This window comes from Lampris incognitus, chromosome 7 (genome assembly GCF_029633865.1).
Source record: "Lampris incognitus isolate fLamInc1 chromosome 7, fLamInc1.hap2, whole genome shotgun sequence".
Classification (NCBI taxonomy): Eukaryota; Metazoa; Chordata; class Actinopteri; order Lampriformes; family Lampridae; genus Lampris; species Lampris incognitus.
In genome coordinates this window covers 64,200,197-64,228,099 of record NC_079217.1, presented here as the reverse complement: position 1 = coordinate 64,228,099, position 27,903 = coordinate 64,200,197, and the positions used below count along the sequence as shown (strand labels likewise).

Here is a 27,903-nt window from a genome sequence, read left to right as displayed (position 1 = left end):
GCCTGGCAGAGATCTGCACACTAATGAGTGCATTGCTCTAGTTGTACAAGACAACATGTATTTTAAAGGGCCGACGTGTTGCGACCCACATAGGTCTTCATCAGGGTCATCGTCAGCGGTAGCTTACACACCTATATTGTTTTGCACCAATGAGTTGGGTGGGAGGATGGTTCTCTATCAATGTATAAGCCTATTGGTCAAAAACAAGGAAGTGATGCATCATCAGTAGAAGGGAGCAGAAAGGAGGAGGGAAGAGAACGGGGAGGGAAGGGGAATGGAATGAAGGAACGGAAGGAGAGAAGAGATGGGAGGGGCCAAACCTAAATGTTAAAAAGAAGATGAATATAATATGGCTACCAAATCAAAGTAAACGTAATCCTTTCGTATGTACACCTGATAAATTCATCAATCTATAACCTGGTTCACATTTTTCTGGTCAACTACAAGTATACTATATTGACGACAAAATCAGCATAACTATTAATAGTTCCATCAGTTAAAATATATTTTCATTACCCTATGATATTGTAAAAATAATACAACCATTTTAATAAAACCGTATATATAATCAATATAACCACTTTTGTGTGTGTGTGTGTGTGTGTTTTAGGATACACAATATACAAATGTCTCTAAGTGAAAATTAATTGGCCCTAGGTGTGAATGTGTGTTGGCCCTGTGATGGCCTGGCGGCCTGTCCGGGGTGTCTCCCCGCCTGCCGCCCAATGACTGCAGGGATAGGCTCCAGTATCCGCACGACCCTGAGAGCAGGATAACTGGTTTGGATAATGGATCTTTTCATTAGTCCTGAAGGAATATTTCACAAAAATGGAGAGAAACCATTTCTTCATTGAGACTGGGGTATTTCGTTTCTTTCTGTTGTGCGATCCAAAAGGTCTCGTGTTGGAGTAGTCTTTTTAGGCTGTCGCCTCCTCTAATGCCCTTTTCAACAACTTCCGACACCACGGGCTCTGTCTTACACCTGGCGCAAAGCATCATCAAGTGCAATGCAAGTGTCTTTGGTAGTTTCAGACCAATGCAGTTGTCATTTTCCCATCCAACGCACACGTTGTTTAACTAGAAAATGTACTTGCGCCCATTATAGTGCCCATGGGCATGTTGGTCTTAAAATGAGGTGTGGTCAGGCACTTTGTTGGCACATTGCTGTCTTGAGGCAGCAGAAAGTTATTGTGCACTTGACCAGCAAAAATCTGGTCTTAAGTCAATGGCACAGTAGTTTACTGTGTTAAGGGTGCAGTAGTAAGATAGTAATATGTGCCTACATAGGCAGGTGCACAATGCACAATATTAAAAAAAAAAACGTCATAATGGTTAGTCATAATATTAGAAGAATTAGCTAATTGCAGTAATGATGATTGAAACTGGCTAATTATTTGAACAATCCTGGCAATACAACTAGGTCTTTAAACCGTCCCATTAGGTTGAGGGTGTCTGTCAAGACCCAGCAAACAGATATCAACAACGGATCAGACACCGATCAACTTTTCTGCTACATCAATACAAGACCATGTAATTTGAACACAAGTTCACCTGTTGAACTCGTCAGTTAAATATCGTTGCATTTGATCATATATTCTCAGTTCGCACAGCCAAATAGTGTACTTGGTGGGGGCTGAGGGTCCATCGGCCACGGACCACATATCTGTCCCTCAGCGAAGAAGAATGCTGTCGTAAACTATGCTTATTCCACCAGACTGGAGCATACATCTGCCATCTCCGGGCAGATGAGGTGGAGACTAATGCCTGCTGTCCCTATGCACTCCCCTTTGACTTGAAAGTCACTGCTGCGCAACATTTCTTTGCTAGTGGGTCATGCCAGCATCTCCTGAGTTTGACTGGAGGCAATTCCCAATCTGTTGTAAGTTAGGCCATGCATGCAGCTCCATCAAGCCTAGTCCAACACGCCAATGAATTCATTAAATTCCCCATGATACCTACCAGCCAAGAACAGGTTAAACAGGAGTTCCTAGCGAACTTTGGGTTCCCTGGGGTCCTGGGTGCAATCATTTGCATGCAATGCAACTACGTACCCCATCAGAAAACACTCTGATGTATGTGAACCGTAAGGGACCCCATTCTATCAACATCCAGGTGATTTGCAATGCAATGTGTAAGGTTATACACAAATTCGCAAATTATCCTCGATCCAGCCATGACTCCTTTATACTGGCCAACTCTGTCAATCCTGCGGTCTTCCAGGTGGATCCCCCCAGAGGGGTGGCTGTTAGGACACAATGACTATCCATTAAAGACATGGCTGATTACACAATATATCAGGCCTGCAACAGTGCGTGAATTTCTTTCAATCAAAAACACGAACCGTAATAGAAAGAACATTTGGAGTGCTGCAAATGTGGTTAAGATGTTTGGATAAGTCAGTTGGAACACTACAATACAGCCCTCAGAAGGTCGGAGCCTACTTTTTGGCATTTGTGTGTTGCATAACATTGCCATCATTGATTGAAGACGGCGCTGACCGATGGTGAAATGCTACGAGCTTCTCTCTCTCACTAGTTTTTACATTATTAGCTTTCTCGCACATATTATGTCTACAACGATCATTTATGACCGTCAGACCTTACTGGATTTAAGATTAAATGTTCCAGACTTGTGCGCACCTCTGGAGATACCAAAAGACATTGTTTACAACCCTATGGCATTTGGGAGGACCAACAACCGAAGCCAATACAGGCAGAAATGTGGAAGATGAGGCGGGGTCCTGGCAAGGCTACGGCGTCGCCTGTCTTGGCCTTCCATCCCTTGCAGTTTGCTAGCCAATGTACAATCTGTTGGCACCAAGCTAGATGAACTCCACTGCCATATTAGCGCCCAGCAGGACATGAGGGATTGCCGCGTGTTTTCTGAGACCTGGCTGACCTTGAACATCCCGGACAGGGCCATACAGCATGATGGCTTCTCTGTGCACCGACTGGACTGCTTGTGTGAAACGACCGGCAAGGTTTAAGGTGGGGGAGGACGTTTTCTGGCCAACAACTCATGGTGCACCAATGTGGAAGTAATCTCCGAGTTTATGTTCGCCGGTGTTGGAATATCTTACAATCAAGTGTCGACCATGTTATCTACCAAGGGAATTCCCCTCCGTCCTGTAAACTGTTGTTTACTTTCCACCACAACCCAACACTACAGTAGCTCTGAAACAGCTCCATGGCACAATCAGCAGCTATGAGAATCAGCAGCCACATGCTAGTTCAATTGTGCCGGGGGACTTCATTCCCTGCAGCCTCAAATTGGTGCTACCTAAATACTCCCCACATGTCGGCTTTCCAACCAGGGGAGACAAGCTTAGATCACTGCTATTCCACTATCAAGGAAGCCCACAGGTCTATTCCACAGCCTCATTTTGGGAAATCAGACCATTCATCCATGTTCTTCCGACGTGTTTACAAGCAGAAAGTTAAGAGCAAGAAACCCACCTTGAGGACGGTACAGTGCTGGTCTGCAGAAAACGATTTCAAATTTCAGGGTTGTTTTGATTCAACAGGTGGTTCGGTTGAATCAAAGTCAGTTAATGACTATGTTAAATTCTGTGTGGTGAGTTGTATTCCCTCTCATATCATCTGCTCCTATCCAAATCAGAAACCTTGGATTAATAGTGACATTTGGCTGAAACTAAAAGAAAGACTGCCACTTTTAAAGCTGAGCAAAGTGACCACTACAAGGAAGCCAGGTACACAGTCAGAGAAACTATCAAATGAGCCCAAAAACAATTTCTGTCAATAAACGTTGTATCCAGATGAAGTGATTCAACCTTCTTTGATTTTCTTACCTGGATTATAGAGCATGCATCAAGACAAATACTGGGATAAATTAGAACAGCATTACATCGGCGGGGACTCCAGGGATATGTGGCAGGGACTGCAAGTGATAACAGACTACAAACCCAAGCCAGGCAGTTTTACCAAAACCACTGCTTCACTCCCAGATGACCTGAACAGGTTCTACGCCCACTTTGAGTGTAACTCAGGACCACCAGACAATACATAGTTGGGCCTACAGTAACAAAGGCTGATGTGAGTAAGGTTTTTAAATCTGTCAAAGCACGCAAAGCTGCCGGACCTGACTGTACTCCATCTCGTGTCCTTAAGACCTGCTCTAGTCAGCTATTGAATGGTTTTACAGATATAATTAACCTGTCATTGTCACTGTGTGGTTCCTACGTGCTTTAAGACAACCCTTATTGTGAATGTACCCAAGCAAATCCCCTGTATCGTGTCTTTAATGACTACAGACCGGTTGCTTTGACCTCAGTAATAATGAAATGCTTTGAAAAATTAGTTAAGACATACACAACTCTTAACATTACTGCCCTTTGATCCGGTACAGTTTGCTTACCAGTCAAATAGGTCTGTGGAAGATGCTGTGTCATTGGCCCTGCATACTGTGTTGAAACATCTTGAAGGAAAATCCCCTACTTCAGAATGTTGTTTACTGACCATAGCGCTACATTTAATACCACTGTGCCATCTAAATTGGTGTTAAAGCTTAGGGACCTTGCTCTTTGTAATTTCATTTGTGTAAGTGGTTATATGACCTACTGACAGGCAGATCTCAGACAGTGAGAGCAGGTACCAGCTACTCATCTATCATAGTTCTCCACGCAGGAGCACCACAGGGCTGTTACCTTAGTCCCTTATTCTTCAGTCTGTTCACACATGACCGTGTTGCTAAATATCGTAACAGCACAGTGACATTTGCAGATGACACCACAGTAATTGGACTGATGAATGACAACAAGGAAGCTGCCTATAGTAAGGAGGTGAGGGACCTAATGAGAGGTTGTTATCTTGACGGGGCGGCACGGTGGCTCAGTGGTTAGCACTGTTGCCTCACAGCAAGAAGGTCCTTGGTTCGAACCCCAGACCGTCCCAGGTCCTTTTTGTGTGGGGTTTGCATGTTCTCTCCATGTCTGTGTGGGTTTCCTCTGGGTGGTCCGGTTTCCTCCCACCATCAACCATCAAAGACATGCATGTTAGGGTTAATACTCCTGCCTGTGCCCCTGAGCAAGGCAATAAGAAAAAGAACTGGAGTTGGTCCCCGGGTGCTGCAGCTGCCCACTGCTCTTACACAACAGGGTGGATTAAATGCACAAAACAAATTTCATTGTAATCGCACAACTGTACAATGACAAAACAACCCGGCTTTCTTTCTTCTAAATGTTTAGAAAACAACGGAGATAAATGTTGATTTTGGGAAGTCCAAAACAGTTCAGCCACCGGTTCACATCAATGGTGTCCCCGTCGAAATTGTGAATAACTTCAGATTTTTAGGCATTCAGCCCTCAGACTCCCTCTACCGGTCTTTAAACACCAGTTGTATCATTAAGAAGGCACAATAGAGACTAAAGATGTCTTGAAAGATTCAGAATGTCCACAAAACCCTGGTCAAGTTCTATCAGACTACCATAGAGAGGATTCTTACTGGAAGCATACTAGTGTGGTTTGGCAACCTGACTGAACAGGACCATAAACAACAGAGAAGGATCGCCAGCAGCCGTACCAACGTGTACCCTGGCTCTGCCAAATGACGGAAGCTAAGCAGGTGTGGCTTGGCTATTACTTGGATGGGAGACCTCCCGGAAAAACTGAGTCGCTGCCAGAAGTGGTGTTGGTGAGCCAGTAGGGGGCAGTCTTCCCTCTGGTCCTAATAAAAACAACAAGTATAAAATCCCAGTGCAGTGATGGGGACACTGTGCTGTGGGAGATGCCGTCCTTTGGATGACACGTTAAACCGAGGTCCTGACTCACTGCGGTCATTGAAGAGCTCATGGCACTTATCGCAAAGAGTACACAGTAAAAAACTGAGCGTTAATTTAACTCTTAGAGTGTACAAATGGACCCGAAAGGATCCATTTGTACACTCTCAGAGTTAAATTAACACTCGGGATTCTACTGTGTAGGGGGGTTCCCTGGTGTCCTGGAAAAATCCCAACCTGGCTCTCTCCATCTTGCCACCTAATCATCCCCCATGTAATTGGCACAACGATTCCTCCCTCTCCACCTCAAGCTGATGTGTGGTGATCGTTCTGGCACAAAATGGCTGCCGTGCATCACCCAGGTGGTGCTACACATTGGCGGTGGTTGAAATGAGTTACCCCATTCACTCTGATGTGCTTTGGGTATCTAGAATAGTGCTATATATGTTTAGTATTATTTTGTTATTATAGTAAAAACGCCTTCAAAAATCATAGGATGTACAGCACTGCCACAGCTTCAGGACATTTACACCACCTGTTGCAGAAGGAAGACCCTGTCACGAAGGACACCATCCACCGAGCACAAGGTCTGTTTTCACTCCTTTCCTCAGGTCAACGCTTACAGACCATCAGAGCTTGGAAAAGCCACCTTAAAGACAACTTTTACCCCCAGGTGGTCAAAGTAATGACCAGTAGGCGCCTTACAACACTTCAGCGACTTATTATTTTGCGGGATTTCTGAATTATTGTTTTTTATTATTATTTATTATTTCCTTATATATACTAGTTTTAAGGGCTGAGAGAGCCAGGGCACATGCATTTTATTGCATTTGAAGGTACATGGTACTTTTTACATGTATATGATAATAAAGTGGAAATCGAACTTGAGCTAGCCATGCGTCATGGATCTCTCTTTGACATAAATGAAGACACACTGCAGGACTTAAAAAGGCGGAATGCTGAACTACATTTGCTGATGCCAGTGAACCCAAATACGCCAGCAGCGGCGGCACAAGCGAGGAGAGATCAGCTGACAGAAGAGCTGCGTTATCTGTAGCCTGGAAAGCAAAGCGAATGGTTTGATTGAAAAATGTCCAAAACTTTGTGCAGGGACTGTTACATTCATTTGGACATTTTAAGTCACATTGCATTTTACAAACGTTTTTCAAATGCGACCCCGGGATCCACACTGAATGAGGATTTTTTTTACATCTCAATACGATTAAAACAATTTCTGAACAATATTTTAAAAAATATCCTTTCTTAATTTTTTGGGGGATTACAGTGATCAGGTTTCCATACTTCCGCAATTAAATCCCACTTATTTTACTTGTAACTACATGACTGAACGATTTTAAAGAAAACCAAAGCTGTAATTAAGAAAAATAAACCTTTTCAAAAACCAAACGGAAAACAAAAATTTTTCCCCAAATAAAAGAACAGAATCTTAAAATGGTGGCCTTCTTCCTCCTTGGATTCGCAGGTGGGGAGCGTCACAATGGGGCCGGCCACAAGAGAGTCCAGCAGCATGAGGACGTAGTGTGCACATAATGGATCGGGTGGATGGGGGAGATTGGGTGGACGGAGGGAGGAGGAGGTGTTGCGGGAATGAGGTGCTAAACTGCTTCAGTGAGCCATCCCAGATTGCCCGCGCTGCATCCAGGGGGCTGCAGCAACATCTCAATGTGGCTCAGGCGGGTGTTGACGTGGCAAACACTCCGCCTGATTCCACCCAATTTCCTCTCCAGCATGTTGAACCCGGCCCACCGGAGTTCCCGGAGCGGGTGGTCCTCCTGCCTGCCGGATGATGTTCTCGCGTTGTGATCTGGGTCGGCTCCTGCCTACTGGGTCCGTCCTCAGGATCTTCAGCCAGTGGCGGTGCATGACATTTACAGTTCATTTACTGTATGGCTTTGTTGCAGGAGTTGATGTGAAAGACAGGATTTTTGCAAGAAGTTGGCATGGTTTGTACATATTGTCTTATTGTTATCTTTGCATTACGTTGGATGCCCACTTCTAGCCCCCGAAATCCCTCAATGCTTTTGGCACTGAGGGTAGAGGCTGCAATGTCCTCAGCTGAGGTCAGCTCCCCAGTGGGCGTGGGTGGTCCTCCTCCCATTTCCAATAGCTGTTTCCAGTGAGCGGCGAGCTTTTGCTTTCCCCGTCTCCTGACATCACTGTATCGCTTTTGGCGTTGTGCAGCCGTTCCTGCTGTTGCCATAGATGGTCTGCTCGTGCACTTTCACTTGGCTCGTGCTTTTGCACGAGCAGCTTCTTTTCCTCTGCAGAGAAACATTCTTCCCCACTACTTGGCAAGTCCGCCATTGTAATAGCATCCGGCAAGATGCAAGCACACCTGGCTTTTAAAGGGAACTGGAGATGACACTCTGATTGGTTTGTTTCATGTTACGCCCTAAACACAACTATGATTAATTAAGAGACTAAGTACAACCCCTTTGAACCATAAGCCTTAATTTTCACTCAGCTTATCCGCCATTAAACTAGCAAAAGTGGATTTGGACATGCCCTAAATGCACTTGCGCCATGCCATTTAGAGCATGCGCTTAGATCATTAGAATATAGCCCCATGGGGGTCTGGGTGGCGTGGCAGTCTATTCCTTGCCTACCAACACTGGGACTGCCGGTTCGAATCCCCATGTTACCTCCGGCTTGGTCGGGCGTCCCTACAGACACAATTGGCCGTGTCCGCGGGTGGGGAGCCGGATGTGGGTATGTGTCCTGGTCGCTGCACTAGCGCCTCCTCTGGTCGGTCGGGGCGCCTGTTCGGGTGGGGGACTGGGAGTAAGCACGATCCTCCCACACGCTGGCGAAATTCCTCACTGTCAGGTGAAAAGAAGCAGCTGGTGACTCCACGTGTATCAGAGGAGACATGGGGTAGTCTGCAGCCCTCCCTGGAGCCGCAGAAGGGGTGGAGCAACGACCGGGATGGTGTGGAAGAGTGGGGTAATTGGCCAAGAACAATTGGAAGAAAAAGGGGGAAAATCACCAAAAAAAACAAAAACCCCATGACTTTCAGTGTGTTAGGGTTGTTCGCACATAATGCAATGCCATAGCATAATATACATTCTTAGTACGAATGGTATCTTACGTTCTGCAACTCTGCCTTTTAGTTGTTGTTTTTTTCCCGTCCTACATAGAAACAACCACGGGGAAACTCCAGTCTACAATCAACATGTGTGTTGTTGCAACTGGCAGTGTCTCAGGTCTTTATGCATGCTCGATAATCCAGGTAAGGAAATCCCAGAAAGTTGAATCAGTTCAACTGGACCAAACAGCGTTGTGTCCAAATGTACCGATTCACCTTTCTGTGATCTCATTTGATATGTGTGAGATGTACTCACATCTTGAAAACGATTGTTTTTCCACAACATCATCACAATGATTTCAACTCCTCCATTTAAAACGTCCATGTTGTGGCCAGGTTGCTGGTGTGGGAGGGGGAAGATGGCTCCACGCCACCTCGTCTCTCAGGGTCGGTGTGCGTCCGAACGAGAACACGGGCGGTTCTGTGGACAGCGGTTGGAGAGATGTGCCGCTCTGGAGAATGCGCCAATTGCGTTTGATGACATTTCTTATTTGAGATGCCGGTTTACTGTATTGCTTCACAAAATATATTTTTGAAGACTGGTGGGTTTTCTTTTTGGTGTGGAGTGGGAACTGTTTTCTACTCAAAGACTTGGCTCTTGAAAGTGACTTATCCGCTGTGTTTCTTTTGTACCCTCATTCAGTGAAGCGATTCGCCTTGTCATCAAGCTTCCTGTACAATTAATCATTTCATTTAGCAGACGCTTTTATCCAAAGCGAGTAACATCTAGAGTTAATACAACACAAGCAAGGATCTAGTCAGGAGGCGCCAACGCAAGTAAGTGCCAAAAAACTAGGTTTAAGTACAATAGGACATAGGCTTCAACAGGCAGTGCACAAAGGCAAGGTATAGGGTGCACAGAAGCTAATTTATTCTTCTTTTTTTAATTTATTAATACCATCAGGTGTGGAGGTGTTCAAAAAAGAGCTGGGTCTTTATAGCTTTTTCTTGAAGATGGAGAGGGACTCAGCAGATCGAATGGAGTTTAACTCGTTCCACCACCGGGAAACTACAGAAGAGAGGAGTCTGGCTAGTGGTGACTTAGGGCCCCATTGTGGTGGAAGTGCCAGGCACCTTTCTTTGGCTGAGCGTAGTGAGCGGGACTGAGTGTAGACCTGAATGAGGGAGTTCAGGTAGGCGGGAGCCGTTTTAGTTGCTGTTTTGTAAGATTGAATGGAGTTTGGTAACTTGCTCCACCACTGGGGAACCAAAGAAGAGAGGAGTCTGGCTAGTGACTTAGGACCCCATTGTGGCTGAAGTGCCAGGCACCTTTCATTGGCGGAGCGTAGTGAGCGGGACTGAGTGTAGACCTGAATGAGGGAGTTCAGGTAGGCAGGAGCCATTTTAGTTGCTGTTTTGTAAGATTGAATGGAGTTTGGTAACTTGTTCCACCACTGGGGAAGCAAAGAAGAGAGGAGTCTGGCTAGTGACTTAGGACCCCATTGTGGCTGAAGTGCCAGGCACCTTTCTTTGGCAGAGCGTAGTGAGCTGGACTGAGTAGGCCTGAATCAGGGAGTTCAGGTAGGCGGGAGCCGTTTTAGTTGCTGTTTTGTAAGATTGAATGGAGTTTGGTAACTTGCTCCACCACTGGGGAACCAAAGAAGAGAGGAGTCTGGCTAGTGGTGACTTAGGGCCCCATTGTGGCTGAAGTGCCAGGCGCCTTTCATTGGCGGAGCAGGGTGAGCGGGACTGAGTGTAGACCTGAATGAGGGAGTTCAGGTAGGCGGGAGCCGTTTTAGTTGCTGTTTTGTAAGATTGAATGGAGTTTGGTAACTTGCTCCACCACTGGGGAACCAAAGAAGAGAGGAGTCTGGCTAGTGACTTAGGCCCCCATTGTGGCTGAAGTGCCAGGCACCTTTCATTGGCGGAGCGTAGTGAGCGGGACTGAGTGTAGACCTGAATGAGGGAGTTCAGGTAGGCAGGAGCCATTTTAGTTGCTGTTTTGTAAGCGAGCATCACAGTTTTGAATTTGATGCGGGCAGCTGCTGGGGGGGCAGTGGAAAGTTTTGAACAGCAGAGTGACATGTGCTGTTTTGGGTTGGCTGAAGACCAGACACACCGCCATGTTCTGGATCATTTGCAGAGATTGGAAAGTGCATGCAGGGAGACCTGCCAGTAAGGAGCTGCAGTAGTCAGTGTGTGATATAACAAGAGCCAGCACCAGGAGTTGTGCTGTATGCTCAGACAGGTAGGGTCTAGTTTTCCTGATGTTGTACAGGGCAAATTGACACAACCAAGCAATGAAGGCCGTGTGACCCTTAAAGGTTAGTGAATGAAAACTATCGGCCCTTAAGATTGTATTTCGATCAGTGGTTTTTCGATGGATAGTAGTATGTAAATCATCATGTTTTTGTGATTTTCACATCTAGGAAATGGACTTCCTTATTGCTATATTCCCAAGATGGTTTCAGACTCTTGTTGGTGTTACTGAATTATTTATGAAATTCAAGTACTATAAGTTCCTCACATTGCATAAAGAATATTAGATCGTTTATGTAGCGACCAATCCATTTTACTTGGTCCAAATAGAGGTTGGATGAGCTCCAAATGAATTTCTCCTCCCACGATCCTAGAAACAGGTCGGCATAGGGGGGTGCATAGGTCACGCCCATTGCTGTGCCCTATGACTGTCTGTTCAACTGTTCTTTAAGAGAAATACATTATTCTCCAATGTCCATCTTGTGAGCTCAACAAAAAAATCTGCTGAGCGAACTGACTCATCTCTCATTTGTAGGAAATGTTGCATGGCCTGTGAACCTTCTTCATGGGCAGGCAACATCATTGCAGACCCATCACACCCTGGTCACAACCTGTTCCAACTCCTCCCCTCTTGTAGGCGCTACAGAGCACTGAAACCTGAACATCCATCCATCCATCCATCCATTACCAAACCGCTTATCCTTATTCAGGGTCGTGAGGATGCTGGAGCCTATCCCAGCAGTCATTGGGTATCAGGCGGGGACACACCCTGGACAGGCTGCCAGACCATCACAGGGCCGACACACGCACACGCACACATTTATACCTAGGGGCAATTTAGTATGGTGAGTCCCCTGACCTACACGTCTTTGGACTGTGGAAGGAAACTGGAGCACCCGGAGGAAACCCATGCAGACACGGGGAGAACATGCAAACTCCACACAGAGTATGACCCAGGATGACCCCCAAGGTCGGACTACCTCGGGGCTCGAACCCAGGACCTTCTCGCTGTGAGGCGACCGTGCTAATCACTGCGCCACCGTACCCTAAACAACCAGACATAAAAACAGCTTCTTTCTGCGGGCTGTCATCCAAATGAACGCTTAACGCTGTCAAATAAATCCAACCATGTTGTATATACTGTACTGTACATTGTATATGTATACTGGTATGCTCTGTCATGTCCATCTACCTCAGGCATGTATGTCAGTAAGCTGCTAACATGCATTTCAGCATCTTTGATATATTCTCTGCACCACTGCACTTTATCACCTCTTATTTCGCCTGTATAAGTCAGTCCTTGTGTTTCTATCTGAAGATTGTTGTGTTGTAGTGTTGTTATTCTATGTTAAGTACACTGAGAGAGCCACGAAACCGCAGTCAAATTCCATGTATGTGCAAACCTACATGGCCAATAAACATGATTCTGAGTCTGATTCAGATGATCAATGTTTGTGTACAATGATTCCATATCCACTGTACTCATGTATACACCTTGCACGTTTATTTCATCAGTTTTGTTTAGTACTTGGGTAGTGTCCTGGATATAAGACTGTAGGTTTGGAACAAAAGGTTTGATGTGGACGTCAATGAATTTTGAAATTGGTTCCAGATTTGAGCCATTTCAACTCCTGATATGTCTGCCAGGTGGATTTGACAGATTTTCATGAATTTTTGGCAACATGTAGAAACAGGGCAGCCTAGGATTTTTTTTCTAGTAGAAAGGCGTACTCACTTTCTGTGATCCAGTGTTGCTCTTGTGCCTTATTCATAAATTTCCATCAGTTGAAATTGCAGGTCTTTCAATGGATTTGATTCGATGGGAGAATAGTAACGTGTGTCATTCGGTTGTCTGTGTGCTTCTTGGACATACTGAGTTCTCCCCCAAATGACAACACCCCATCCTTTGTAAGCGCTCTTTACAATTTCATCAATCAACACCATTGCTCCAGTGGCACAGTGGTTAGCACGGTTGCCTCACGGCAAGAAGGTCCTGGGTTCAAACCCCGGGGTAGTCCAACCTTGGGGGTCATCCCGGGTCATCCTCTGTGTGGAATTTGCATGTTCTCCCCGTGTCTGCGTGGGTTTCCTCCGGGGCTCCGGTTTCCTCCGACAGTCCAAAGACATGTAGGTCAGGTGAATCGGCAGTACTAAATCGTCCCTAGGTGTGAATATGGAAATTCCATTCCACATAATTCCATTCATCTGATGGAAGCTGCATGTGTAGGGTCTCTGTGCTGGTCTCTCTCTGTTGTATTGTTCCATTCTTTTTCCTCCTCCCTGCCCTTATTTGTTGCTTCCATCGGATCGGGGATGTTGGTTCCATTAAAAAAAAAAATCAATCTCGTCTCCAGAGTTTGTTGCATTGGTGGAATTGTCGTCCTCATGATCTTCATCACTGGTGTGTGTGTGTGGGGGGTGGTGGTGGTGGATGAGACAGGTGGGGGTTGGGTAGATCTGTGTCTCCATGTTGTCCTCCTTGTACTCGTTTTGGTCTCCATTAGTTTCTCCTCTTTAAGTTTGTTCTCAAATTGAAGGTTTGTTCAATGGACTCTGTTGTTGACTTGATTTCATTTATTTCTGATTGTAAGTCGGCTTACTGTTGCTTAGCTTCTTCAATTATAACGAAATAACATCAAAAGAGCAGTTGTTTAGGGTGGCCTCCCATTTCCTTTTGAATTCAACATGGCCGTAGCCAAACGACAGGAATTTCTTTATGCATAATCCTCTTGGGATCATCTCTTCCCTCCAGTAGTCTGATAATGTGATTGTGTGTAAATCCAACTTTTTCTCCTTTTCTTGGACTTTCCCCAGACTGACATATAAGTGGCACATATACTTTGTTTTAGGGTGAGGAGCTCGGATATCCAGAGGGAGCTTGGAGTACAGCCGGTGCTCCTTCGCGTTGAGGTGGTTCAGGCATCTGATTAGGATGCCTCCTGGACGCCTTCCTTTGGAAGTTTTCTGCACACGTCCAACTGGGAGGAGACCCCGGGGTAGACCCAGAACTTGCTGGAGGGACTACATGTCCAATCTGGCCTGGGAACGCCTTGGGATCCCCCAGGAGGAGCTGGAGGGCATTGCTGGGGAGAGGGATGTCTGGAGTGCCCTACTTAGCTTGCTGCCACCGCGACCCGGAGAAGTGGCTGAAGATGAATGAATGAATGAACATAATTTGTTTGGGCCACTGGCTTCTCCATCTAACAGGGAGTCTTGTGCAATTATGTTTCTGCCTCGTTCATTAGTTAAGAAAAATGTATTATTCAAGGTCATGTTGACGATGCCCAAAAACATTCAGTTACAACGGAGCTACTTCCAAAGGATTCACCCAAACACAGTCCTGCTGTGTATTCCTGCTTTCCTCTCCCTTCAGTTGATGTATTACTTCCTAGTTTTCGACCAATAGGATTGTACATTGATAGAGAACCATCCTCCCACCCAACTCATTAGTGCAAAACAAATATACGTGTGTTTAAGCTACCACCAATGATGACCCTTATTAAGACCTATGTGGGTCGCAACGCATTGGTCGTTTTGAATACACATTGCCTTGTAAAATAAAGGCATTTTCATCCGCACAAACCGTAGTGTGCCTTGGATGGTTTGGGAGGAGATTTGCATTTTTGATTGAGACCATATTCCACCTATGCAATGAGCCCTTCACAAGATGCAAGAAGATGAAAAAGAGCTTTTGTTTTTTTGTGGGGAACAATGAATAACGTAGTATTTGACCAAGGGAGACAATAATTAGGTGATTAGCTTTTTATTTTTCAACCTGCCGGTCATCTCCACTATTTAAAAATGTCATAGCAACAGATTCTGGCTTTGCCAAGTATCGGGGGGCCATTTTGTGCTGGTGCTATGAATCTATACACATACCTTTACCACTGAAAAACATCAGTTTTGCCCCAAATAGATTGCGTATCTTCCTTCTTAAGGGCGCAAAGCCATGTTTAGGAAACTATCCGATTTCATAAGTTAGTAGGGCACTGTAATCACAACTGTATTATGTATTATGCTATAATTTCAGACACTCCAATTAGTAGTGACAGTGACTTCTAAACAGAAAATGGTAACATCACTGAAAACGGTTCTAGATGGTGAACTGAGGGGTTTTCTTTGACCAAACTACTACTACTACTACTACTACTACTACTCCACCCTGCCTGCACTCTCTTCTTCACCTCTCTTCTGCACTCCCTGTTACTTTAAACAGCTGACCCTCAAGTATTTAAACTCATACGTCTTCAACACCTCTTCTCCTTCCATCCTCACCATTCCACTGTCCTCCCGCTTGTTCATGCATATGTATTCCGTCTTGCTCCTACTGATTTTCATTCTTCTTCTTTCCAGTGCATACCTCCACCCCTCCAGGCTCTCCTCCACCTGCACCCTACTCTCACTACAGATCACAATGTCATCCGCAAACATCATCCACATCCACGGACACTCCTGACTGATCTTGCCCGTCAACCTGTCCATCACCATTGCAAACAAGAAAGGGCTCAAAGCCGATCCTTGATGTAATCCCACCTCCACCTTGAACCCATCTGTCATTCCAACCTCACACCTCACCACTGTAACACTTCCCTCATTTCTTCCCTCCACCACTCCTACATACTTCTCTGCCACTCCCGACTTCCTAATACAATACCACACCTCCTCTCTCGGCACCCTGCCGTATGCTTTCTCTAAATCCACAAAGACACAATGTACCTCCTCCTGGCCTCCTCTATACTTCTCCATCAACATTCTCAAAGCAAACATCACATCTGTGGTGCTCTTTCATGACATGAAACCATACTGCTGCTGCTGATCGTCACCTCTCCTCTTAACCTAGCTTCTATTACTCTTTCTCATATCTTCATGCTGTGGCTGATCAACTTTATACCTCTGTAGTTGCTACAGTTCTGCACATCACCCTTGTTCTTGAAAATCGGGACCAGTATGCTTCTTCTCCACTCCTCAGGCATCCTCCCACTTTCCAGGATTGTGTTAAACAATCTGGTGAAAAACCCCACTGCCATCTCTCCTAAACACCTCCATGCCTCCACAGGTATGTCATCAGGACCAACTGCCTTTCCACTCTTCATCCTCTTCATAGCTGCCCTCACTTCCTCCTTGCTGATCCACCACACTTCCTGATTTACTATCCCTTCATCATCCAACCTTCCCTCTCTCTCATTTTCTTCATTCATCAGCTCCTTCCACCTTCTCAACACACTCTCCTCGCTTGTCAGCACATTTCCATCTCTATCCTTCATTTCCTGGGTTTAGACCAGACTGTGAATAAACTTGAAGCCACAATTCCCAAATTCTCAATATCTTCTTTATGATGAGGTAACTAGGGTATGTTTAATCTTAGCTGAGGCTATAAACATGGATGGGGGATAAATAGTTTCAAAATTGAAAGACCAACAGATGAAATGCCCACTAAGACTATTACACTGAGCATCGGTGCTGGCAGATAACAACGATCTCGAAAAAAAAAAGTCCCCGGTTTCAAAATACAAAATGTGTTTTAGAAACAATGCTTTATTACTTCCCATAAGGACACTACTGTGGTTTCTCTCATGCTTTAAGTATGCAGACAAATGACAGTAACCAAACACATATGGTACCCTATGTGAGCAACGTAGTAATTATCAATACACATATTTAGATGTACATGTACATCTCTGCCACCGGTCAACCTTCTGGAGGTTTTTTTTTTTAGCCCAGAAGGAAACTGTTTCCATCCTAATTATGAGCAAACTTCTGAAAGAGGAAAGAACTCAAGTGCTATATTTTCTTTTCCATTAGCTCGTTTAAAGTGATTGAGCGACGTCTATCTATCACTCTATCTCTCTGTACTATGGACTTTGTTCCATCCTACAGTGAAAGCATAGAAACTTTAGAGTCATACTAGGATCACTTCTCAGTGTTTCGTCTTCTCGATGAGCATTTCCTGTTTCAACTTCATATGCATCTGATATGCTTTGAAGTAGCTGAATGGAAATTCAGCTACTGTGACTTGGCAGAAGGCTGCTCCAAAACCTGATTGTTGACAGGCTGGTTTCCCCACTTTGCTGATGTGTTTACTGAAATAAAACACCTCTGCTGACTTTTGATCATCATGCTAGTACACATCAGTCTTTAATTTTCAGGTTTGCTGTCGCTCTGGTGAGTCATTGGGTTCACTTAACCTCAAGACTATAGATGTTTCTTGGGCGTCCGGGTAGCATAGCAGTCTATTCTGTTGCCTACCAACACGGAGATCGCCGGTTCAAATCCCCGTGTTACCTCCGGCTTGGTCGGACGTCTCTACAGAAACAATTCGCCGTGTTTGCGGGTGGGAAGCCGGATGTGGGAATGTGTCCTGGTCGCTGCACTAGTGCCTCCTCTGGTCAGTCAGGGCGCCTGTTTGGGGAGGAGGGGGAACTGGGGGGAATAGCGTGATCCTCCCACGCGCTACGTCCCCCTGGTGAAACTCCCCACTGTCAGGTGAAAAGAAGCGGCTGGCGACTCCACATGTATGGGAGGAGGCATGTGGTAGTCTGCAGCCCTCCCCGGATCGGCAGAGGGGGGTGATTGGCCGGATACAATTGGGGAGGAAAAGGGGGAAAAATAAGAAGAAAAAAAAGACTATAAATGTTTACCTTTTATAAGGAAATATGTCCAACAAATGATAATTAATGTCAAAAGAGAGAAAATATATTTTTTAGCAATTTAGATGATCAATCCTGGAAAAACTCAGTTCACTGGATTCAAAACTTGACAACAATTGTAATTCGACATATCGTGATAAAACTTATGATCTGACTTGAGAATTTCAATCAGGACAACAATTTCAGCCTTATTATTTATCGCCCAACCATAAAGGCACTTAAAATGTGCGCTCTTTAGTCTTAACCAAGACAATTCTTACAAGTTTCATGATTCCTGCACAAGTAAGCAACAAGTTCATCGACACGATTTACCTGCTAATAAAAGTAAATCATCACAAGAGCTTAAAGGAATGATTGATGAGGGCAAATATGTAAAACAGGTTGGATTTCCCAATCCAATCACCTGTTTAAATGACGAATGGATGGAAATGGCCAGTTAGCATGATGCTACTCACACACCACAGTGGAGCTACACATGTTCTCAACTGTGGATTGGGAACCCTGGGCTGATGATTCTTATGATCCAGCCATGGATGGGTTTTTATTTCTATGGCTATCTGTAATAAATACCTGGCTAGTGTGAAAGACCAAGTTATAGTAACAATATTCACCAACCTTTCATGATTAGGAAGGTGCCATGCTAGCTAGTGTAACTGAGCATATTTCCGACCGCTGTGGGATTCGATCCGGGGTTGTACTGCACCATGAGGTGACATCGCTAACTGCTCGACTTACGGGGGCCAACCCCCTGGCGATTGGCCAGTGAGTCTTTTTGTAGGTTACAGTAGTCACCCTCTCCCAGAAGTGTGCCTTCACATTTTGAGGATCTGCACGCTTCCGGATCCCACCGCTGCCACCAAGCTATTTTCTCGCCCGCTGTGGGATTTGATCCGGGATTGTACTTCACTACAAGGCGATATCGCTAACCGACCTCTAACCTAAATGTTCCTATTGGCCAGATCCGCTCTCAGTTGGGGGGTCTTCAAAGCTGTTAGAGGTCTTTAAAACACAAATTAAGTTTTCATGGAATGTTTTTAACTGAATTTTGTTACGGCAGAGAGAGAGCCAGGGCACGAGGATTTCACTGTATTCTAATACACATGACGATAAAGTGGAACTTGAACTTGAGGTGACGTTGTTAGTATGTGAACATGATGGTGAAATCTGTTAGCCGTCGTTGTAAATCTAACAATGCTACATTGCACGGCCATTTTTAAAGAATACCCCCAACTCCCTGTCCCATCCCCACTGGGTCAAATTTGAGGCAATCATTTGAATTCTGTCCCCATCCCATCTACTTACATGACACGAGGGCCTCACCTGCGGCTAACAGAAGCATTAATAGGGCCCAGACACACCAAACCAACTAGCGGCGATGAAGGCCGACTTTTGCATCGCCTCATGTCACCTGCCGTCTGGGCCAAAAAGGCCCAACACACCGCAAAGACTACAGCCGACGGCCAACTTGCATGTACGTTATGCACTGATTCGCTAAGCCGAGCAGCCAATCAGAGTGATCTCTCTCACTGACGGGCTACTCTGACTCAACATGCTGAGTCGGCTGCCAACAGGGGTCTGACTAGTGCCGACAGTGCGGGACACACCGCAAAAACTAGGGACACAGACACTCACCGACGGCCCAACATCGGCGAACGTCGGCCTGGTGTGTCGGGCCCTTAGGGGTAAAGACCATTTTAAACCTGTAAACACAGGAATAATGTGGTTTTCTGATGGCCGGATTACAGGTTCGGTCCGGTCTGGACTAGAATTTGTGAGAGAGGGATGACCATGGCTGGAAGCATAATGTTTTGTTTTTGTTTTTTTTTAAGATGCAAGTCTTTTAAATGTACAACAGCTGTTCCATGTATCGGCTCCATTCAAAGTGTTCAACACGTTTTAAAAACAGACGGATTGATTCGTAGATGAAAACCAGAATGTGTCAGGGTGTAATCAGAAGGACTCAAACTTACTTCATTGCTTAATAGAGGGCTATTTAGTAACCCCTTAACTTGAATTTCAAACCCCATCCCAGCGCCCCCGGGGCCAGCTGCTACATATCCCCGACCCACCTACTGTGATGCGGGGCAACGCAGCGTCATGACATTATGTAAATACAACAGAATGTTGTTACAGCCTTGTAAAACGGCAAACGATGCATGTGAACCGCCAAGACGGGCTGGGATCTCTTTATAAAAGAGCAGAGAACACCTAATAAAGCTCCGAGGTTCTCCGTAATGGAACAGTTTCTGCCTCACACAGCTTGAGAAAGATGAAGCAGGGACTCATGGGAAATTCAACTGTGTCGTCTGCAGACTGCCTTCGTGTGTGAGGGGGACGGGACGTGCAGAGATTGTCACCGGCCGTGGAAAATGACCGCGGAAAATGTGGAGGACGCCGCAAAACGCGTTTGAAAGGAACCGAGACGGACGGACTCCTCGAGCTGCACTGAAAACAAAACAAAAAGTTTAAAATAAACGATAAAAATGAAAGAGGAGCTCGCTCGTAGTTTGAGGCTTCGACGTTCCTCAAACGTTTTCCAAAGTGCTCAGTGTACACACGCACACGCACACACACACACACACACACACGCATGCACGCACACGCACACAAACATAGAAAATAGACACACAAATATATACAAAAATGACATGCAAGCACACATGGAAGCTCAAGGACACACACTGACACACACACAGACACACACACACGCACACACACACACAGATAAACAGGTTTTTTGGTGTGTGAGTGACCAGTTTTTCTAAATTAACTGTTTTATGTTGTGTGTGTGTGTGTGTGTTTCAGACGTGTCTTCATTTTGAGTGTTACTGTGAGTTACTCGTTTTGAAAGCGTGTGTTACTGGTTTTGACCCACTGTTGGTGATGGTATGTGTTAGTAGTTTTAGCAATGTGTGTTACAGTGTTATTATATTATATTATATAGTGTTATCATGTTAGTGTTTTTAGCAATGTGTGTTACAGATTTTACTACCGTGTGTTACTGGTTTAGGTGCCCGGTAACTGGTTTTAGCAGTATGTGTGTGTGTGTGTTACTGGTCCTGGTGGAGAGATCCTCTCACCTCGGTAGCGAACACACACTGCTCCAGCTGGTCTGGGTTGATGAAGACTGGATGACAGCGGCTGAGAGGAGGGACCACCATGGGAGAGCCACACTTCTTACTGCTGGAGGGAGGGAGGGAGGGAGAGAGAGAGAGAGAGAGAGGCCAAGGACGAGATGTTAATGTTGGTCTCAACAACAACAACAGCGGAATTCTTGGTAGGTAAACAAGCCGTGTGTGTGTGTGTGTCAGAATAGGTCTGATCAGATAACAGTTGGCCTCACAGACAAGAACCAGCTTGTCTTCCTACAGCATTACAATAGCAGAATGTCAGGATGTGCATGTCTGCAGGGAGGCAGATGGAGTGATGCAGACTGACTGACGGACATACAGATGGACAGACAGACAGATAGACAGCTAGCTAGCTAGCCAGCCAGCCAGACGGACAGACAGACAGACAGACAGACAGACAGCTAGCTAGCTAGATAGCTAGCCAGACAGACAGACAGACAGTCAGACAGCTAGCTAGCTAGCTAGCTATCTAGCCAGCTAGCCAGACAGACAGACAGACAGACAGACAGACAGACAGATAGATAGATAGACAGGGAAAGAAAGCCGTGAACATTGGAACATGTGATTCCAGAGTACTAGAAAATGGACGACGCAGGTAAGCTGCGGGTGGTCTTGGGAGGGGGGGCAGCGGCGAGCATTGCAGCAAGATTTATATTTTCCTGTCACAACCTGAGAGACAGTGGGTGACAGCACCTATTGCTACTGTTGCTGTTCGATATAATAATCATTGTTGTTGTTGCTGTTATTATTATAGTCATTGTTGTATTGTGTTGTTGTTGTTTTACATGCTTTGGCAATATGTACACGTATGTCATGCCAGTAAAGCACATATTGAATTGAATTGAATTGAAAGAAAGACAGACAGACAGACAGTCAGACAGATAGCTAGATAGACAGACAGACAGACAGACAGACAGATAGATAGATCAACAGATGGATAGAGAGACTCAGAGAAAGTGAAACAAGCATGTAAAGAAAGAAGTGATGTCTCAAAGCAAAAAGAGTGATTAGTTTCTTACGGGTCAAACTTGTTTTTGGCAAACGGGTCCTCCTCATTTGCCAGGTTGTGGTCGGCCATTTTGTTTTTATATGTAACCATCTTGTCCCGGCCCCTCTCTGCCAACGCCATATCCTTATTGGACACTTTCAGCTGTCCTCTGGGAATGAGGAAGGCCTCTTTTTCTCTCAGGCTGCCCAGCGGTGCTCCCGGCAGGCCCCCGGGGTGCACGCCGCCTCCGATCACTGCGTTGCAGTTGTTCACCTTCTCCAGGTCGTTCTTCACCGACGGGGAAGTGTCTGTCGGCCTCCTGCCGGAGTGGAGCTGACGCAGGACAAATATGGCGGCACACACCAGCAGTGTCAGCGTCACCAGGCCCAGCATGAAGCAGACAGCCAGCACCGCGGGGAAGCTGTTGTCCTTCGTGCCCGGTTTGGCCGTCTGCGGCAGGCCGGTGGTCCGGAGCGCGTACTCGCAGCGAGTGCCCATGAAGCCCGCAGGGCACTGGCACACCGGGCCGGTGAAGTGGGTGAAACATTTGCCGCCGTTGTCGCAGAACAAGGAGCAGGCGTCGGCGCGCACCGAGCAGTCCTTGCTGGTGAAGCCCAGCGTGCATGTGCACTTGAAGTCGTTGATGCCGTCCACACACGTGCCGGCGTTGTGGCAGGGGCTGCGGGCGCAGTCGTCAATGTTGTTCTGGCAGTGAGAGCCGGTGAAACCAGGCTGGCACCGACACAAGACCCTGTTCCCCAGATCTAAACACTGACCGCCTGGAGAGAGAGAGACAGAGAGAGAGACAGAGACAGAAACAGAGAGACAGGCACAGAGAGAGACACACACAGACAGAGACAGAGAGGCAGAGAGACAGACAGAGAGCCACACACACACACACAGACAGACAGAGAGAGAGACAGACAGACAGACAGACAGACAGACAGACAGACAGACAGACAGACAGACAGACAGAGAGACAGACAGACAGACAGACAGACAGAGAACGAGACAGGGAGACAGACAGACCGAGAGAGAGCGAGACAGACAGACCGAGAGAGAGACAGACAGACAGAGAGTGAGCGAGACAGAGAGAGACAGACATAGAGACAGACAGACAGAGAGTGAGACAGACAGACAGAGAGACAGACAGACAGAGAGAGAGAGCGAGACAGACAGACAGACAGACAGAGAGACAGACAGAGAGAGAGCGAGACAGACAGACATAGAGACAGACCGACAGAGAGCGAGCGAGACAGAGAGAGACAGAGACAGACAGACAAAGAGACAGAGAGAGAGAGGCAGAGAGAGACAGAGATAAGGTTCATTTTAATGAGCAGGAATTTTAAACAAATGCTGACAACAAATGATGGCCTGTAGGGAGGAATGAACACAGTGATGGCCGGAGGAGAACAAACACTGACCACCAAGGAGACGAGAAGAGACAGACAGGCAGAGAGTGAGCGAGACAGAGAGAGACAGACAGAGAGACAGACAGACAGAGAGAGAGAGAGCGAGACAGACAGACAGACAGAGAGCGAGACAGACAGACAGACAGAGAGACAGACAGAGAGAGGCAGAGAGAGAGAGAGATAAGGTTCATTTTAATGAGCAGGAATTTTAAACAAATGCTGACAACAAATGATGGCCTGTAGGGAGGAATGAACACAGTGATGGCCGGAGGAGAACAAACACTGACCACCAAGGAGACGAGAAGAGACAGACAGGCAGCTGGAAGGGGGGGATGCATTTGGAAGACCAAGTATGGAGGAGACAGATGGAAGAGGAGGAGAGACAGAAGGGAGGAAGAGGAGGAGTGTTGTGAGAGTCACAATTAAACACACCTAGCGTGAATAACCGTTTCACTGAACGTGTTACTAGTGGTCCTCCTTCAGTCAACCGTATTCATTTAGAGGAGAGAAGGGGGAGAGGAGAAAGGAGACGAGGAAAACTGAATAACGAAAGGAACAAAATGAAAAAACAAAAACAAAACAAAAACAAAAAACAAAACAGGTTAGGCGGTCACAGTAAACTGCAGCCCTCATCGTGCATCCCTAAAGCATCTCCATATAAGGCCATGGTGTCTGCACATCTCAGGGCATTGCAACACTCCGGGGTCTGTGAGGTCTTTGACACTTAATTTCAACACACAAACACACACAAACACACACACACACACACACACACACACACACACACACACACACACACACACACACACACAGAGTGAAAAGCAGGAGAGACAGATAGACTTCAGATAAGCAGCGATTGGTTCCCACACGTTAATAAGGTCCTCAGGGAGGCCAGGTTGAATAGTGTGTGTGTGTGTGTGTGTGTGTGTGTGTGTGTGTGTGTGTGTTCTTCTAAGTAGTTTTATTTCTATTTTGCAACATGACCCTTACACGGAGCCTGGCATGACTGATAGCGTGATAGTGTGGTCCAGTAACGGCAGCATGGAAACATCTAGCAGACTGAAACCCAACCGAAGCCTCGCCTCTCCCTCCTTCTCACTCTTTGTAGCTTTCAAACGGGAGCGCTGGCGGTGAACTGGCTACCGGTCCGTGGCGCCCCCACTGCATGCTGGGATGGACTCCAGGGGCCTCGTGTATCAGTCGTGACTACGGGCAGATTTGTTCTTACACGACCATGGGATTTTTTAGCCCTCAAGATTGTCTGACGGTCAGCAGCAAAGCATGATGGTTATTTGTGATTCCTTCCTCCTAACATCTACTGTCTACCTCTTGCCACGAGCACTCCCCCAGGCCTGCAGAGACATCGGTGTTAGCCAACCGGTGTCTGAATTCAGGGGTCACCCAGGTTCTACACTGGTCTCTGAGACAAACCTCAGGGCTAAAAAATCCCACGGGTGCGTAAGAACACATTTGCCCCGAGTAACGACTGATACATGAGCTCCCTGCACCCTATCATGCCTTACGCAGGATGGATTGATTAAAGGTATCTATACTTTTGACCACCAGTGGCGCTACAGAGCACAGTAAGGAAAGCGGGCCCCCATATTGTTTGTATCACACATTGATCCTGCATGGGAACGAACAGGCATGTGCACACTGCAAGCACAGTGGCGACATATTACCACAGGGCTGTGGACTTAAAACACAAAGAGGAGGAAGAAGAAGACGACATGTTGACGGGAGGAGGCGAAGCAGTGCCGCTGGAATGCATAAAAAAAGCGTAAGCCTAACTGTAAAACAGAACGAGAAAACAACAGGGGGAGGAAAGAAGAAGAGGAAGAAATACAGGGGGAGGAAAGAAGAAGAGGAAGAAATACAGGGGGAGGAAAGAAGAAGAGGAAGAAATACAGGGGGAGGAAAGAAGAAGAGGAAGAAATACAGGGGGAGGAAAGAAGAAGAGGAAGAAATACAGGGGGAGGAAAGAAGAAGAGGAAGAAATACAGGGGGAGGAAAGAAGAAGAGGAAGAAATAGCGGCGGTTCAGTTCAACAGTGGCGGATGAGCACGAGTCTTTATGCATGCCCAATAATCCACCTTGTGTCCAGATGAACTGGGTCCAGCTTTGTGTCAGTACACATCAGACCAACCAGCCCAGAAATCAGACGTCTCGGTCTGCTTCTAGTCGCACCGCGGTGTGGTACGAAGAGGACATTTTGATTATTCTGGAGATCCAACAAGTTGTGAAACGGAACAACGAGACGGGGGTCACGGAGAAATTACAGCCAATGTGCCCGTTTGAGCTCTCGACTCAGAACTGACAAACCCTGCCTGCCATCTTTCTGTCTGACTTGCTCTCTTCTAAAAGAAACCAGGGTATCTTGTTGTGACTGTGTCCTAATTTCCTGGTTTCAGTTTGGGTTTTAACCAAAAGGTGCGTTTGATGTTCAACAAAGTTAAACTGAACCTAATACGGGCGTCCGGGTAGCGTGGCGGTCTATTCCGTTGCCTAGCAACACAGGGACCTCGGGTTCGAATCTCCGTGTTGCCTCCGGCTTGGACGGGCGTCCCTACAGACACAATTGGCCGTATCTGCAGGTGGGAAGCCGGATGTGGGTATGTGTCCTGGTCGCTGCACTAGCGCCTCCTCTGGCCGGTCGGGGCACCTGTTCAGGGGGGAGGGGGAACTGGGGGGAATAACGTGATCCTCCCACGCGCTACATCCCCCTGGTGAAACTCCTCACTGTCAGGTGAAAAGAAGCAGCTGGAGACTCCACATGTATGGGAGGAGACATGTGGTAGTCTGCAGCCCTCCCCGGATCAGCAGAGGGGGCGCTGCAGTGACCAGGACGTCTCGGGAAGAGAGGGGTAATTGGCCAAGTACAACTGGGGAGAAAAAAATGGAGGGGGAAAAAAAAATCCAAAATAAATAAATAAAATAAAAAAAGTTAAACCGGACCTAATACAATATAAAGACGTCATGGTCGCTGGTTCAGACTTGAAGATAATAATGTACCTTCATCACCTCATTTGCCTTCTCGGGACCAGGAGATGAGAACAAGGTTTTAAATCTATGTGGGTTGGTAGGTGATCGGGAACTGAAAGTGGACCTGCTGGTACATGGGAACACAGTAGGGCACATAAAGCAAACTTATCTCAGGTTAAACACCGTTTGTTGGCATCTGTTGGTACCAACTCCCGTCTCCAAATTTCCAGAGGCAAATTAGCTATGAAGCAGAACTCAAACTCAGTTCAACGCTAACACCCATATCAGGCCGATCCTTCCTCAGTGCCAACAACACATTCCTGCCCCGGTTCCCAGGCCAGAGAGCTACAAGGCCATTTCAATATCCAACGCACTGGTGAGGAGAGGGAGAGATTCTGCCAGGGCTGAAACAAGCCATGTGATTTACAGAACTTGTGTGTGTGTGTGTGTTGTTGACAGGAGGGAGTTGATAAGACTCGTCCAGGAGCTCCTTTGTGATATCTCGGCTCTCTCTCTACAAACACACAGATGCACAAATTGATATCACACCATGGTTACAGCATCTAAACTTAACCCAGAACCATGGGAAGTGGTTAGATGTGCTTGTTAAAATACGTTTTATAACTGTATAAAACTGCTAGTTGTACTTAAATATTGTATATCATTCATTCATTCATTCCCCAAATCGCTTATCTTTACTCAGGGTTGCGGGGATGCTGGAGCCTATCCCAGCAGTCGATGGGCGGCAGGCGGGGAGACACCCTGGACAGGCCGCCAGACCACCACAGAGCGAAATAGTGTGTGAGAGAGTGTAGCTGAGAATTGTGGCCTACACGACTCTCTTAAGGCTGTGTAGGCCATAATTCATAATACATGGCTTTTCATCAGGCAATGTAGGCCATGATTCCCATCATGGCCTACATAGCCTGGTGAGAGGCCATGTAGGCCATAATTCTCAGCTACACTACATAATTATCCGCTACACTCGCACACACTATCACACCTTCTCACGCTACTGTATATCCGTATATTGCATATCAGTATAATGCATATCACGATATTGTATATCAGTATTTTACATTTACAGTCACTCATCTGAAAGAAACGTATGCAAAGCGAGTTACAAGAGTCAACAACTAGCAGACAAATTTGAGCATTACCAACTGACATCACAGAGCACTACATATTCATCCTATCAGAGTAGTAGTATGTGAATTGGCAGTAGTTGTACACTTTCTATATAGTAATCCTATCATGGTCGTACTATATGAAGAAGTGGTAGTAGTAGTACATTTGCTATATAGTATTCACATCATAGTATTACAGTATGAGGTAGCAGTAGAATATTTCCTACATACTAATCATATCAGATGAAGTAGTACGAGTAGTAGTACTAGTGCACTTGCGCAATAGTATTCATATCACAGCCAAGATGGTATGTTGTGTCGATTGCATAAGTTGTGTAGAAGACACATCATCATATGAACATAAAGGGTCAAGTGCAGAAAGAAGGACACAGGTAATGATAACAGCCGACAGCAATGGTAGTATTAGATAAACAGTTGTAGCTGCAAAGTGCCATCAGACAATACAAATCTTACTTCGAGACCATGTAAGCACCAATAAAGAACTCGAAGAGAAAGGCTTTTAGGCCTTTCTTGAAGAAGGGAAGTGAGTCTGTAGCTTTGATGGAGACTGGAAGTT

General features: G+C 46.1%; 1 protein-coding gene across 2 annotated transcripts in view; it reads right to left on the bottom strand.

Annotated features, from left to right (window-relative positions):
* Nucleotides 1-27,903, bottom strand: part of dlc (deltaC) — a 153,721-nt gene that overhangs the window by 10,566 nt on the left and 115,252 nt on the right. The window contains exons 8-9 of one of the 2 annotated variants that reach the window (XM_056283155.1): nt 21,837-22,584; nt 20,767-20,869 (exon numbers count right to left, since the gene is read on the bottom strand). In XM_056283155.1, the coding sequence (XP_056139130.1) occupies nt 20,767-20,869; nt 21,837-22,584 (851 nt within the window). The remainder of the gene's footprint in view (nt 1-20,766; nt 20,870-21,836; nt 22,585-27,903) is intronic. The other variant, XM_056283156.1, reaches the window with a different exon arrangement.